The following is a 16,196-nucleotide window of genomic DNA, read 5'->3' as shown; positions in this document are numbered from 1 at the left end:
TTCACCTGCTGTATTAAATTTAATCTTAGCAAATAAGAAATGGAGCCTCCGCATTCCCTTGAGAAGCCTCTTCCCATTAATGTTGATCTGTGTTCGCTGTAAATATTCTGGACACCACTACCTAGCCATCTGTTCCCATTGCACAATTACTTTCAGTGTACCAGACATCATGGTAAGCATAATCTTAACTTCCTCGGTGATATCCACACTCTACAGATTCTTGTCACTCCTCAGCCATGCCTGAGTCTGGTTAAACAACCTCTCAGTTACTTCACACAAGTTAAATCTCTAGTAGATTGCTGCCACGAAGTTTCTTTAGCAGCGAATTATCATTCTTAGCAGCTATCAAAGCTCCATTTACTTTCTACATTCATTCCATAAACATTAAACAGTGGCAAATTGAAGCACCATTTGAATATCAATACTTACAGGATGTATTTATATTTCCATATATCTCAGTACTTTTTAATTAATCTAACGTCTTAAAGGAAGTGCTACAGATTTACTTAACTATCTCATTGACAGTGAAAATACAAAGCTTCTCTTGACATGCAGGAAGTATAATGTGTAAACTGATAAATCTCATCTTGGGTGGTACCAAATCTCAAACAGAATTGCATAATCTTTTTAAGCTTAAAAGTTTTACCTGATAAAGATGCATCAAATCCCATATCCTCTATTGAGGATCTCAAGTCTTCTGGGCTTGTTTGCAGAGGGTCATATTCTATAGTCCCATTACTATTTGCCAGAGAGACATTAATAGATTTTACACCTGCCTTTTGGGATATGACTCCCTCAATAGACTGCACGCAAGAATTACAAGTCATTCCCTCAATATTTATCACAACAACTTGAGTAAGTGGCTGGGTAGCATCCTTCAAAGCTGTGTGAGGAGACTTCAGTGGAGATGCCAGCGCAGAAAGAAGCGCTGCATGTTCATATTGGTCAGGAAGGCTGACTTTAAATGTCTCTGGAGACACTGCCTCTACGGCTTTTCTCAGTACCTCTACACTAATTAAGTTTGGGTTATAGCTTACAATGGCAGATTTCTTCTCTAATGAAACAACTATATTTGTTACTGACGGGAGTGCTGATATGGTACTCTGAATATTGAAGACACACGAGTTGCAGTGCATGCCATCAATTTTGAAGACAACGGTCTTCGTATCGTTCACATTCTTGGAGTTTTCTTTCAGTGATGTTGTCTCAGAGCCTTTGGTCTGAGTATTCTTCAACCTTTCCAGGTCAATAGCACTGAGTTTGAGGGGCCTAGGCTGCTTTTTGAAAGATGCTGTGAAGCCCACAGCTTCAATTTGACATTTTATCTCTTCTGCTGTAATTAGATGAGGCTGATACACGACAACAGCTTCCTGATTGTCCAAGGACACTGAAAATTAAACAGCAAAAATAAGCGTGCATTACTGCCCTAAGTATAACAAGCATGTTGCCCTAAGAGCAACAGATCTTGTCAAAGACTTCCGAGAACGCTTCAAACACTCAGAAACTTAACTGCAATGTAACAGAGGTTTAAGTGGCTTGGGAAAATCTCAGTGCAATTTAGTGCAACCATTTATTGTCTAGACAATAAAACAGTTCTCAAATACCATTTTTTCTCAATTTTTGCTCTTTTCCCAGGACTTTCACGAACAACATTACTGTTTCTTACTAAATACATCCTTTTATCCAGGGCCTATTGCATCTTACCTTTTGGATACAATCACATACATAACAATATTAATTTTTAATTGAAAAGAAAATATAAACTAACATTAATTACAATACAAAGAGAGACCTGGTATTAGAGATTTCTAAAACTGAAAAATGAAGTTATGGAACTCTACTACTCCAACCTCCCTACCAAAATACAAAAAAAAAAAAAAAGCAATCACTGAATGCTGTCACACATGTAACAGCAAGAGCCTCACCACAGTTTACGCCTCCTTCTTTACTGCTAGCCCAAATTAACATTTAGATACATATCAGGTACCACAAAGAGTAATTGTTGTATTAAACTAATATAAATCCAAAGCACCTCCACATTGCCATGAGAGGAGATAATGTAAGTTTTTACCTTTAATCCGCTGAATTCCTTGCAATTTGCCAACCTTCCCTTCAATAGTGCTGGTGCAGGAATGACAGGTCATCCCCTCCACTTTCAGGCGCAACAAAACGCTACTTGCTTGAGACCAGCTGGAATCTTCACATGTTCCTGGAGTCACTTCTGGTGCTGAAATATTTAAGTCTACTCCTGGGACCATCTGGATAATCTGCTTGCCATTTATAATGGAAGAAAGGAAAGTCACCACTGCAGATTTTTGATCAGAGGACATTTTAACATCCAGGATACCTTTGTTCTTCAGTAGTGTACTACGAATCTCTTTAGATGTTAGAGCTGACTGAGCAGGAATAGTAAGAAAAATAGTGTCAGGTAAAACAGGTTGTGGGTCTGAACCAGCTGATGTAGCATCAAACCCCATGTCACATATTGCTTCCTGTAGTGTTGCTGGAGTCTGTAGCTTTGAGTCATAAATAATGATGGCATTTTTATCCTCTAGAGATACCTTGCAAAGGAAAAAAAAAAAAGAACCAACCAATTTAGCAAACTGCAATATTAAGACATAGGAAGTAAAACCCTGCATGGGATTATGAATAGCTTTTATTTGCAGACATTAGGAGTACTTTTCCAGTATTGTTTGTAGCATTTTATCCATGACTACCTACCTTGAAGAGTAAGGCCATACCAATGGCCACCATACAGTAACTTCATCTCATCTGTGAAACAACATGGCTAGACACAACGCAGAATTGTTTTTCCCCAAAAAAGTTTCAGAATCCTTTACAAAGAGTCTCTCTGGTCTTTTTTTTTTTTTTTTTTTAACTTATGATATCCAGACAGCATCAATGCATTTTATGGGAAACAAAAAAAAAGAACCTTCCAGAGCCAAACTCTCTTGAATTTAGTTAGTCAGTGTAATTCAATCAAAAGCAAAAGAGCCCACAGAAAAAAAATCTAATCACTTGTACAATTTTGCAGTTAGAAGTAATCACCCTTAGGCTGCAAGGATGGAAAACACTCTTTGAAAAATCCCACATATTTAAGTAGCAGTGAAAGGAGTCCAATAATTCTTGGTGTCTTAGGCACAGGCTATTACCTTGCTATGAGGAATAAAGCGCAGCAGACTGAACAGAGCAAGATTCAGTTTTGAAATTAGATACATGACAAACATCAATGAAAACTGTTTTTCCTCTCTGTACGTTTTTGTGACCCACAGACTTCCTGATTTAGTACTAACCTTTCACATTTGACGGTACAAATATCCTCAATTTAATTTGCTCCCAACTGATGATACATCAAACACAATTACTGCAGTTTCCAAAAGCAAAAGCCAATGCCTGCCAGAGGCCCTACACATTATCATTCAGTTTTATCTTTACTTTGGGCAAAGCTACAACCTAAAGACCAGAGCTGTGATTAAATTACACCAGTTAAATGACTTTAAGAACCACCTTTCTTCATTTTTGTCCCAATTATGGGCCTCAGCAGAATTAGGAACATGGACATTTACTGGTTTCATTACCGTTGGCAGCAAAATAACCTAAATGCAGCTGTTTGTCTGTATTGGCCATCCAACATTCATCTCTCCTGCTGACCTAATTCATAATAACTAAACAAAACCCTAAGTTGAAGTTCTGATGTTGCAACGTGGATAATTACTAATATAATCTCTTGAAATGTATTATTGTGCTATTTTACTCAGACTAAGATTTTCTAATGTATTTTCTTGCCAATAGTAGTTTTAGAAATATTATTCAGTTTTGAGATGTTATTTACCTTAGAACATAAAAAGAAACTATTGAGGGTTTTATATTTACAAAACTGTTTCACTCCTTATGTAAAAAGCACGATGGGATGTACTTCTACATGTTAAATTAAGAGTCTCTCCTCTTACTGTCTCAAGTCATATCTGCGCATCTTCAGAAATCAGCTGAAACAAAAATGCAACTTTGTAGAAATTACATCTTTTGCTAGAGTAATTTTGGGAAGGAAGGAAAGAAGACTTCTGAAGCCAGGTTATTTGAGGGTATTACTTTACAAGCCAATTTTAATCTTTGTTTCACCTCGTGTTTGCCAATACCTAGGGATTTGTGTGACATTCCCATATGACAGAAGTCGTTACAGTGGAATCCCTGTTTCTAAGAGCCCGTTCAGTGATCCAAGGGTCTGGTGTCAGAGAACAGCCCCGTGTCTTATTAAAGCTCCATTAAACTTGAAGATGAAAAACAACGTGTCAGTACTGCTGTCGTTCACCAAAGTTTCTGTGAGCATACATGAACTCCTACTTCATGCAAAGGTAACTCTACTAAGTGGTGTACCTTTGTCTTTGTGCAGAATGGTTAACCACAATGAGCCCTCTGAAGTGAGCTCCGGGCAACAATCACATGCCCCCCAAATAAGATAGCGTAGCTGATTCTGGGAAGCACAGATTTCATCTCTGACATGTCTACTAAAATGGAAACAACTTTTGAAGAGACCAGGAAAATATTATTTTCTGTAGAGTAAAAATCAACTACTACAGAATGATACAGCAGGATTTCATAATCTATATACCCAGTAATTAAACATGGCAATTTTCTGCAGCCATAATTGTTAGGACTACTCCTTCTTACACAAATTAGGTCATAAGACTAAAAGGAATCTCCCAGATTATAAATTGTTTTCATTATGAAAACTGCCATAGACTGATGTATTTTTTAGGACCAGTTGGCTCACCCTGGAATATTCTAAAATCCACCATTTTGCTCATGATAGAAAAAAAGATTAATGACATTGATATCTCCTCTGCATCAAGAAAGCATTAAAAAAAAAGAGGTTAAAATCAACTCAGATTAAGGAAGTCTGAATTAAGGGCAAAACAAGTAGCTCTGTCAAAAGTTCAAGACTATGGCTCTGCTGCTCTCTCATTCCTTAAACGGACAACACAAAAGGAAGGGAACTTCTCATGCCTGAAGGGGATAGCCCTGGACTACTACTACCTTTATTCCATTACTACCACAAAACAGCAGCATTCTTCATGGTGGCCAACCAACTCATCATGAATTGGACACCTCAGGCCTTTGAACATGTGCAAGTGACTTGTGTATACTGTCAGCGTAGAAGAAAAGGCCTGGAGGTTTGAGAGCAAAATACTGATACTTATTGAATTTAAGGGGCAAATACAACTTGTTTTTTAAAATGAGTGTAAATTCTAGGGCATTCGCTTCATCTTATTTAAGATAATCCTGCCCTGATTATTATTATTTTATTTTTATTTTACTTTTCTCATTACTTTGTAACACTGAATCAAGCATAGAAATTCATAGTATTAAACTGAGGCAGAAAGTAACTTAAGGAGTAACAGGTGACAACTCAGCTCCCACTGAAGTACAGTAAGCACTTGTTTTTCTCTTGCTTGTACTAGAAATACAGTAAAACACCTCAAAGATCACTTCCCCATGAAATGTACAGGATATAGTATTCCCACATACTTTCCCCCCTTGGTACACACTTTACCATGGCTTCGCGTACAAGAGCAATACTTTAAAACAAGTGGGTAGTGCCACTTACTTTAATGTTATGGACACCATTCCTCTTCCCGAGGTGCTGTTCAATGGCCTGAACGCAGGAATGGCACGTCATTCCCTCCACGCCGATGACTATGGATCTTGCCTCCATTGTGAAATTCTACTCAAGTCTTCTCATTTCTGTTGGCCAAAAAAGAATTAGGACTTTTTTTCCCCCTCCAAATAATTTCAAAGATAAAAATCAAAACAATATGCAGGAATTTAACAGATGATGTACCCTAGTAGATACCAAAACCTGATCAAAATCTGATGCTGAGCACAACTGAACAGGAAGGAGGCACTTAGCTACTTGCTGCCGTGTATCCTCAAAGAGAAAATTATTCAGACATTCATAATTCACTTTGTATTACAATCAAGATCCTTTAATCACATGCAGCAAGCTGTGACTCAGTGGTGTGTGACCCAACTGCTGGGAGAAGCAAGCAAGGAGGAGACACCAGCCCTTGGAACGTCAGAACGATCGAGGAGGGCACGGAAAGCACAGTGACAGACGCCTGCTGTGTTTGTCCACATCTGTATCTCTTCGTTATCACCCTGTGCTAGTGAGAACAAGGAATGCTGGAATTGGTCCTAGGGAGTAAATCCAACTTTTTCCAAATCTCATTCAGGAAAGTCTAATTTCTGCTCCTCTGCAGATTATCATGCTTATTCTATCTTGTAAAAACAAGCGCGGAAAAATGACTAAATCTAAATGAAATTAATCTGCAGAAATAATGGCTGCTGCAAATGAGTTTGTTTGTCCAATGCATAAATTAAGTAACAGAGAAGGAAGGAGGACAAAGAAGAGATTAAGATTTTTCCATCTTTGAAATTTTGCATTATTTTTTCCATTGCATGGGAGGTTTATGACTAGGAAAATAATCAGTCAGCTGCTTAGTGTTTGGCTGCAGTGAAAGCAATACCAAATTCTGATGACTAACCCAACAGCCAAAGTTGAACACGCGCTTAACTGGTTTATTACCCTGCGGACTTGTCTGGGAAACTAGATTACCCTAAGTATGAGCAGCATTTAATAAAATTAATTTGCTCTCTCCCTGGTGGCATTTCACGACTGCTCCCTGCTATAGAAGGTCTGAAAGTTTCTGGTTTTGCTCTAAGACACTAGAAAACCATACATGAATACTGCAATGTTTCATTATAGAACCAGGTTGACCTCACTGATGCTGAAAACCTCAAAAACTAAATGCTGAAGCTTTATAAAGAAGACAGCACAACCCTCTGAATTACAGCGAATTTTCCAACAGGTGAAGTATGTTTGTTTGTTTTTTTCTTTAAATGCATTCTATGCAAAGTGCCAGCAACACATTGCAAAATTGTCAGCCACCATGTGGGAAAACTTAACCATAATTACTAGGTCAAAAAAATAAATTAATTATGTAAACGTTGTAAAAGATAGTCTGAGCACTTGATTTTTTCCCCCTGATGCATCCCCTAAAACTCTCAAACGACCAGGTAAGGGACCTGAACTCCAGTATGACCCCTCGTGTCCTGTTGGGCAACAGGAGCTTTGCTCAAGAACTACACAGTAAAGCACGAGAAAATAGGAATTAGCGTACATTAATCAGAGAATCATTAAGGTTGAAAAAGCCCTCCAAGATCATCTGGTCCAACCATCCCCCTACCACCACCATCACCCACTAGACCATGTCCCTAAGCACCATGTCCAACCTGGTAAGAGCAGCTAGCAGGCAGGAAGGTTTGGCAAGCATGAAGAAAACCTCGCAGTCACAGGACTCTGCACACCTCGGTGAGCTGCTTTATAATTGAAGTACCTGCTCTGGACGCATCCTACAACACTAACACTCCACCCTTCCAGCCACAGCACGGGGAAGTCGGGAAGCACAAGGGCTGCACGTGGAACTGGAGACCGAGGGCAGCTGGGGATGAGCATCCCAAAGCTGCTTCCCACTGCAGCCCTGCCTCCGGACACACGCGTGGAGCGCAGGGGACATGCTCCACACACAGTGGTCCCGCTGCCAAGAGCACCCAGAGAGCTCTCAGGCAACGAGGGCCTTGATTAATGCTAAAATGGGTCCAAAGCATTGTATTAACGCTTGCACTGATGGTGCTAATCGGGTTCTGCTGCCTCAGAAGGTAAAACAGCGACAGCAAGTTACTGCATTAGAGGCACCCCATCATGTCATAGTCAGCAGAAAGCAGTAACTCGTGCTACGAGAAGCACTAATGGGATATCCCTACTCAAGGAGGTGGTACAGATCTCACTTCTTGCCTAACTTACCAGAGCTGGATTCTTAGCAACACAGGAATATTTATCCATAATTATTTACACACCTACAGAAATGCAGCAGGGTCACACAGCACACAAGGGAGCTGGGAATCGGGAGAGCAGTGTGGTTTAAGAGCTTCATGTGACCAGCCCTTTCTCAGGCTCATCTGCATACTCTGAGGCACAAGATATTTTTTTAAGAAGACTGTAAAGCTAACTAAAAGACGTGCTTTCATTTCATCACATGGCCCTCACTGACACTTCAGCTCTTCCACAAGGAAGGTTCAGTCCACAGGGCAAACAAGGGCGTAATTGTAATTCCAGGCAGTAATGAATCTTCCCAAAAGGCTAAAGTACAGGTAAAGTGTCCAGAAGTACTTGACTTGCAGAGTGTTTTGTGAGCACAGCAACCAGAGAACTGAGACACCCCAGTCCATCATCTGCCACGGATGTGACATGTTACATACAGTCAGCTCCACCAGTTTTTACACAGCCTCATGTTTTCCCATTGAAAAGACAGCACGTGGAAAGGGAAATAAAGAGTCCTTCTGCCTCCCTGGCCTAATCTAACCAAATAAATTTTGAAACACGACTTCAAATATGATGGATGGTATTTACGGAAGTGAAAGAAAATAATTTGATTGTGGTAATTCAGGACCTGAATAAGCATGTTAGGCCCATAAAGCATGTTAAAATCCTATTATGTCAATAAAATTTCATATGCATGTTTTGTATAGACACAATCTTTCCTTTAAAATAAAACACAATCTGCTTGCGTTTGAATTTAAATAATAAATCAAAACCAACCGAGCTTCATTCCCTTCACTGCCCCAGGGAGAGTTTTCTGCGTGTTTGGTTGGGCTTTTTCAAGTCTGCTCTCCCAGGACCGATGATCAGGGCCTCATGGCATTAAGCACTGCATAAACATGGCAGAGAAAACCCACTCCTGGAGAGAACCGTGACTCAAACATGCACAAGGCTTAAAGGCTTAAGAGGAAAATCATTTTTCCCCCCTCAAGACCCCAAAGTGCTAGGACTGAATCCAAAACTTCCGTCACAGAATTTATCTGTTGGATCAAACTCCCTCTCTTCTTTTTGTTCTCCAGCTTTTCATTAAGAAACACTACTGGAGCTATAAGACATATGCGTAAGCTCTCTACTGGGGGGAAAAAAAGGCATATCAGACAAACAGGGATTTTGATTCGCTTTGTTGCAAGTACAAAAATCCCCAGGACAATAACAAGTTAAATTGACAAGCTAACACATTCTTCCCTGTGCTAATATTCCACTTGGTTATATTCATTTCTAATATTCTATCTCCCCTTTGAGTGCTTCCTGTAGAAATACTTTGGCTGAAACTTAAAAGAAGTATTTTTGTCACGATTCCCTCCTTCTGACAACATTAACTCGAGATAAATTCACAACTAAACAGCCTGAAAACTTTGCTACACCATTAAGTTATGGCTATCTGCAGACAAGCAACATAAATATTGACAATATAAACCTCCTTCTCCTCAAATGCGTTAATATTTACCAAGTCAACAAGAAAATGGATGCAGAAGTCAAACGATCTCGTGACAGCATGCAGCACTCTTTGTGAGCTACAGCAGTACGGTGAACATAGAACTTCCCATTTCCTTACTCTTGCTACAGTGTGTGTGTGTATATATATATATATGTATATATACATACACACACACACACTCACTCAAAAGAAATTCAACGTAGAAGGGACAATTATGGTTCTGGTAGCTCGTAGGTGAAACAACCAACAAATTAAAAGCTTTCTAAAAAGCCTTCTAGGTGACTATATCTATCTTATATGCTGATATTGAAGATCCTCATAACTACCCGACAGCAAGGCAGATGGCATCCCCAAGGAACCATCGATGAGGGCAAAACCAACAAAAAAGTTAGCAGCATCTATTGGCTGCTCTAGGAGGTGGCCTATGACCTCCTACGTCCCTGCAATGTAAAAATGACTTGCTTTCTACCCAAAACAGAGCCTCTCTCTCCCTGGGACCTCTCCTTACTGCACAGACTTGTCTCTCCTAGAGGACATCCTGTACAACTTGCACCTTCACTGGGGACCCCTGGCTGATCCCAGCTCTGTGGCACAGATCAACTTCCATGCGGGACTCCATCCAGTATTTGTTTGCTCCCACTCCTTGTGGACCATCTCTTCTGTTATCATTTTTCTTAATTATTCCTTTTTGAGGTCAGTTTTATCCCTCCCCTCCTTCCCCCACTTCTGGGACTGGTTTGATGCTCTTGGTACCAGGAGTCTTGTAAGTCTTGTAAGGAGTCTTGTAACGTATGTACATAATCTGTCATCAGTATAGTGTCGCTAATTTTGTAACCCCTAAGTGTATTCATTGTCACAGAACTGGTAAGCTAGTTGAACCTACAAAGCTAATCTGTATTTGTAGGTATTATATCGCTGAACTTTTACTACCCCTAATTGCCTTTCTACTACCTCTAATTGCTGCTGCTATTAATTAGTGTTATATTCTTAATATCTACTACACATCTATTTGCATCCTGGTAATATCTGTAATTGCTTATTATCTGTCCATATATTCACCTTACTGATCATTGTATTTGCTAGTGCTGATTGGTGCTAATCTGTAACAAGCAGAAACCTTGAGAAAATAAACCTGTGCCTTTGTACATCACAAAATCCTATAAGCCCGCTTCTGAGATCCCTGCAGACCCACAGGCCAGGTAACCCTTTCGGTCGTGACAGTTACAGACACATTTTTGGGGTGAGATGCTAAGTCATAGATCACCCCTGGTTTAGAGAGAAGTGACAGCTGTATTCTAGACCAGGGCATTGCTCCACCTGTAGAGCATCTTGATCACCGGTTAGGGATTTGGCAGTGCAGACAAGCAGCACAAAGACCCCTCTGCACACACTTAGTCTAACAGCTACATATTCAGAACACAAGAAAACACAAGGCTTCAACTACTGCTCTTCTGGAATACCATCTGAAGTTCATCTCAGCCTTGGCTTTGAACACACTTTGTGAAAGCATCTGTCAGCTTACTGTATTCTCTAGTGCACTATTTACAGCTTAACACCTTTAGAAACTCCCCTTTTAGCTGTTTTAATCCTTTCAGTATTCTTTCACCTGTGTTTTGCAGTACACAAACCAATAGTACTTCCTTGCACGTGTATTAACACCATCAATGAAGCAGCAGAGCCCTAGAAATAATCGGGCTCTGCAGTAGCACAGAACCAAGCACCGTACGTTACCCCGGAGCTGCAGCACCCAGCGAAAGAACAGGCGGTGCACAAGGATAGCTAAAACCGAAAGGATCTTTGGAAATGGACCTAAGTGCTTGCAGGGACAATTTGAGGCTTAACGCTGGGGTTGCCTGTGTTAAAATCCAAGCATTCCACTTTCTTCAAGAAAGTCATTTAGAGTTTTTATTAAGTGAAAGAGGCAACAGAAACAATTTCTATTTTTAATAACAACTTCTTCCAAGGGAAAGGAAAATTAAACAGTGATTAGACACAGGGCAACTGAGAAACTTGGATTCACATCAACAAATCATTTGCTTGGACGTGCTGACAGCAGTCTTTGTAAGTAAAGCATCTCGAAGCATAGTAAGTCTAGGTAAAGTCAAAGTTGTCAGTCACAACATCATGCTACCAAAAAAAAGGTAAGTGGTACAGCTACCGCACTGGTAAAACCCCAGACGCTCATCTTATACCCCCAAAAATGCTTAAGAGCTTCTATTATCTGAGCTAACCCAGGCATCTCAGTCTAACACTGCACTCACCATGCACCACAAGCATGCTTCACGTCATGTACATGAAGTACGGATCAGTACAGATACGTAACAGAAATACTGTGTGCTTCTCCAAGTGTACAACCTTAGTTTTCACCAAAGTTTTCCATACATATTTTGAATTTATAGCTGCTGCTGGAAGATGTCAGCAAAAGCTAGGTAAAGACAAACAAATGCCAGGAACAGAATCTGTCAAATTTAATTTAGGACTGTACTAAATTTCCAAATGGCTAAGTCCTACTTTATAGCTTTCTTTTTGACAGCAAAAAGAAAGATTCCTAATCACATTTAGCAGAAGACAGGTACCCATCCCTAAAGGTCTCCAAAAACATGAAAAAAAAGAACAAAGGACAGCATAAAGAGACAAAGGTTTATGACCCTGCCGAGCTTATGAAAATACTGGTTACAGGTGGTCTGGTCTGATAGACAAGAATGGGGTTCTGCTACTTTCACAGGCAAATAGTCACTTTTCAAAGTATGGCCATATACGTGATGCTTTATCAGAGGGGAAACTGCACGCCTGTAATAAACATCCCGCACAGACAGCGACGTGAGGCTCTAAGCAGGTTGCAATTTGTGCTGCTCAAGACTTTAGCAACTCCTGCTGCGTCAGCAGACTATGGAAATTGCCCTAAGGAACTTTTTTTCTATACAAGACAGATGAAAAAAAGACAAACAGAGCATAAATTAAAAAACATTCCATTAGGTTCTAACGAGAATTTTATAATACTTGAGACAAACTCTTCGCAAATCCTTTCACTTCTTCCTGTCCTTGCACTAACTCTTCAGAGCAGATTTCCAGAGAACACAGGAATCCCCCTGGAAGAATTGTAACAAGCATTAGGAAGAAAATATAATTTTGCCCCCCTCATTGTACGAGGTCAGCTGAGGCTCCTCATTCCTGTCTCAAAACGCAAGGCAGAAGAATGCGGAACACACCGTGCAAGCGAAAGTAAGAATAAAACCTGTAAATGACACGTTATGCTGGCTTTTACGCTCCCTGCTCACCACCTGGGAAGGAAGAAAGGTCCGTGTCTCTTCTCCAGAGGTAAATACAACCTATTTCTGAACTTCTAACTGAATGGTGGCGGTGCTTAGAGCGCATCTTCATGCACACGCCTAACTTGTACGGTATTTATTGGTCTATTTACACCCACAGACACAAAGCGGCAAGCAGTCAGGTACACTTTAGCAGCTGTAGGAAATATTTTCAAACATTACAGCCTTGCACTGACAGGATTTAGGTGGGACTTCCAGAAGGCAACGCAGAGGGGCTGCGGGTAAGCTGCGCTCCCTTTACCTCAGCGGTATTTCACTCCAAAGGCCCACAGGCGACGCTCTGCCCTCCCCTGGGCTATTTACACCGCGTTTTTAATGGCAAAAAACGGGGAAAACAGCAGAAAAACCGTCGCTGGGCACCGACAGCGCCGACGTGACAAGGCACAACACCCGGCTGCGCGCCTCCACTTAGAAGTGGGAAAAAAAAAAGAGAAAAAAGGGAGCGGGGAAGAAATCCTGAAGGCCGCGGGGGCTCCGAGGACGCGGTTACTCACGGTTCGGGGCCAGCCGCCGCCCGCCTCAGCGTCCTCACGGAGAACGGCGGAGCCGCCTCTCCCCCGCCGCCTCCCGACGCGCGGGCGCGCTCCGCCCGTCCCCGCTCGGGGCCCCGCCCCGCCCCTCCCACCCGCGTCACGCGACGGGAGAGGCGCCGCTGTCACGTGGCTGCCCTGCTGCCGGGGGCGGGGGGTTGCGGTGCTGAGCGCGCGCGGCGCGCAGCGGGCGAGGAGGGGCGGTAACGGCCGCGCCGCGCCGCCTCACGGCCGCTGGGCGGGGGCTGCCGCTCCGGGAAAGCGACACCGAACGCAAAGGGAAGCCCGGAGAGCCACACAGGTTTCTAGGTATGTTTATTAGAGCAGGAATGCCACGGTACAGGTGGTGCTCGGGGAACAAATGCCGCCAGGATTTCAGTGAAAGCTCGGACCGGTTCGTTACGAGCAGGGGCTGTCACTCCCTCCATTCCTTCGGAGTGATTCTGCCAACAGGCGACAAGCCCCACTCGACTCCAGCTTGTGTAAACACCTGCAGGAGGACAAAAATCCAGACTATTAGCTCTGAAAGCAAAGAAACGTTCCGATACGGGCCTATTTCTGTTGTTTTCCGTTTAGATTTCTTATATCAGAACATCTCATTCACCTTTCAGTAAAGCAAGTGGAATATATTTATATTGAGCATTACTTAAACGGTTCAGTTTTCTATTTCAAAATATCTAGCTATATAACCAATAATCCGAGATGTCAAAACACATCACTAAAATGGATTTCTTGCACATAATCCATACTGTATTTTCACCATAACCTGCAAGTTCTGCTAAAAATTCTGCCTGAATAGCTTAGACAACCAACATAACGAACACTTGTTTCTATGTTTGAAAAATCATTGAATAGCCTGATATTGAAATTTGTGTAAGAATTCAAAATCAAAAGATGAAATAGTAAAACTTTCACGTCACATTACTGCTCACTTAAAAAAAAAAACCTCCAAAATTCTGATCACTTACGATATTTGTAACAAGTAAGCCCTTCTGAAAATAGCTTGCAAGTTTACAGCTACATCACAACCCAATGGTGAAAAAAAAACTTACATAACCCCAGACAGTAGCAAAAACTGCAGCTCCACCAAGCAGTACCAGGTTTCCATACTTGTCATGGAAGTTTGGCTCATGTTTGTGATGAGCTTGCCTTACTGCAGTATGCTGAACGCGGCGAGCTAAGGAAAATGAAATTAAAAATACAGGAGTCAACTAAAATATGCATACAAACCATTTACAATCACTGTCTCCCACCAACAGAAAGGCAAAAAAAAAACAAGGAAATAATCTTTAGAGCTTTGCAATGACTGCAACGTATGGGATGTACAGAAACTCTTGCATTTCATTTCAGCTCTCCCAGTTTCTCTGTAGAAAAGTATTCCTGAAGTCTGCTTCTGGTAGTAAATCCTTTAAGTTAGCTTTTTCGTTTACATTTTCTCTAGACCTTCAGTGCAGAAGTTCAACTACAGTTTTGACCATTTCTTTAAGGGCATAATTTTAGTACTTAGACGTTTATTTTCAGTATATATGTTTGAGATTTATGTTCATATTTTTAGTACATGTACTTCATATAAGCATTTTCAGGATGAATCCCACCATTAAATGAAGTGTCAGAAATGGTAACACCTTTCTCATTCTCTTTAAGATTTTTGAAGGGAGGTGAAGAAGGAAGTGGAAATACCTGGGGGCCTTTGCGTGATGTAAATAATAGAGGATTAAATACAAGAGAATCTCTCCATGTGACAGGACGGGTGGATACAAGTGTACAATATAAAAGGCACTCCTATTTAGGAGAAGACAAACTTAAGCATCAAACCACCAGATTAAAAGAAGTGAGCCCACACAAGGTTTTTTGTTTGTTTTTTTTTAAACTGACAAAAGAATCTTAAACATAGAGAAACACCCCTAAGCACATTTGTTTGGACTGAGCACATCATACGTACTGATGAACCAGGCCCACATTTAAGGGGACTGGGTGTAACACTAGTGATTCCCTACCGAAGAGGTTACTTAGCCCTTGAGTTTAAGCATTTAGCACTGACAGGGCTTTGCTACCTCACTACGCAGATTACAAGACCTTTATGTGCCTTTAGTTATTATTAAGGAGGAAAAACAGCGAGAAAGGGAACCCAAGGTCAGTTCTAGTAAACACCCACGAGGTAGAAAAGAGAGGAAGAAAGGAAAAAAATAAAAGCAGCAGAGGACAAAGGGCTGACAGCTGCCTGTAGCCCCTCACCTGCCCTCAGGAACCTTCCTTCAGGGAGAGCAAGCCCGGGGACAGCTCAGGACCACCCCTGACAGGGACAGCAGGAAACAACAGAGACACCTGAGGAACCGGCCGTCCCCAAGCACTGCTACACCCCGGAGAGCCGCCCCCTGCTTACCGGCGAGGCTCAGAGCGGCCCTGGCCACGGGGAACATGGTGCCGGGGAGCGCGGCTGGCGAGACGCCGCTACCCTTGGTGAGCCCTGAAAAACAAAATGGCCGCGCCGGAAGTGCCGCCGCTGCGCAACGCCGCCGAGCGGAGCACGCTGGGTAATGTAGTTCTCCCCGTGTGGCATGGGGAGGCGGGGGAAAAGCTCCTCCTGGCTGTCACGGAGCCGCAGCGTTGAGAGCGCTGTAGCCACGGCAGAGGTTCTTCTTCTCTGCTGTACGGATTCAGAAACGCTTTTTCAAGAAAAGACAGAGGAAAGAGAGTTGGTAGTGAGCAGGCGCAGCCGTGACGAAAGGACTAAGTGGCTCGGCGCGGCGCCTCCTGTCGCAGTGTCAGGATGGCCGAGTGGTCTAAGGCGCCAGACTCAAGGCATCTCCGCCTTCCCGCGACGCTGGGTATTCTGGTCTCCGTATGGAGGCGTGGGTTCGAATCCCACTTCTGACACCACTTTTTTCTAATTTTTTTTTCGGTCTAACTCCACAAATTTGAATCCCTAGAAGACCTAAAAAGCTAAGGGAGAAGGTTTTTAG

General features: G+C 42.0%; 2 protein-coding genes across 3 annotated transcripts in view; both read right to left on the bottom strand.

Annotated features, from left to right (window-relative positions):
- Positions 1-13,323, bottom strand: part of ATP7A (ATPase copper transporting alpha) — a 28,519-nt gene extending 15,196 nt beyond the window's left edge. Inside the window, exons 1-4 of one of the 2 annotated variants that reach the window (XM_080553356.1) lie at positions 13,198-13,323; positions 5,606-5,742; positions 2,072-2,561; positions 647-1,387 (exon numbers count right to left, since the gene is read on the bottom strand). In XM_080553356.1, the coding sequence (XP_080409482.1) occupies positions 647-1,387; positions 2,072-2,561; positions 5,606-5,713 (1,339 nt within the window). In that variant the 5' untranslated portion in view covers positions 5,714-5,742; positions 13,198-13,323. Of the gene's footprint in view, positions 1-646; positions 1,388-2,071; positions 2,562-5,605; positions 5,743-12,944; positions 13,062-13,197 lie in introns of those variants that run through there. The other variant, XM_080553357.1, reaches the window with a different exon arrangement.
- A 208-nt stretch (positions 13,324-13,531) lies between these two features.
- COX7B (cytochrome c oxidase subunit 7B) lies at positions 13,532-15,776 on the bottom strand. The gene is made up of 3 exons (XM_080553362.1): positions 15,617-15,776; positions 14,286-14,410; positions 13,532-13,723 (listed from the first exon to the last, which is right to left on the bottom strand). The coding sequence occupies exons 1-3, from the start codon at positions 15,651-15,653 to the stop codon at positions 13,649-13,651; spliced, it is 237 nt and encodes a 78-aa protein (XP_080409488.1). The 5' UTR covers positions 15,654-15,776; the 3' UTR covers positions 13,532-13,648.
- Between the last annotated feature and the right edge of the window lie 420 nt (positions 15,777-16,196).

Source organism: Anser brachyrhynchus, assembly GCF_964034855.1.
Source record: "Anser brachyrhynchus genome assembly, chromosome: 13".
Lineage (NCBI taxonomy): Eukaryota > Metazoa > Chordata > Aves > Anseriformes > Anatidae > Anser > Anser brachyrhynchus.
This window is presented reverse-complemented; position numbering and strand designations above follow the sequence as displayed.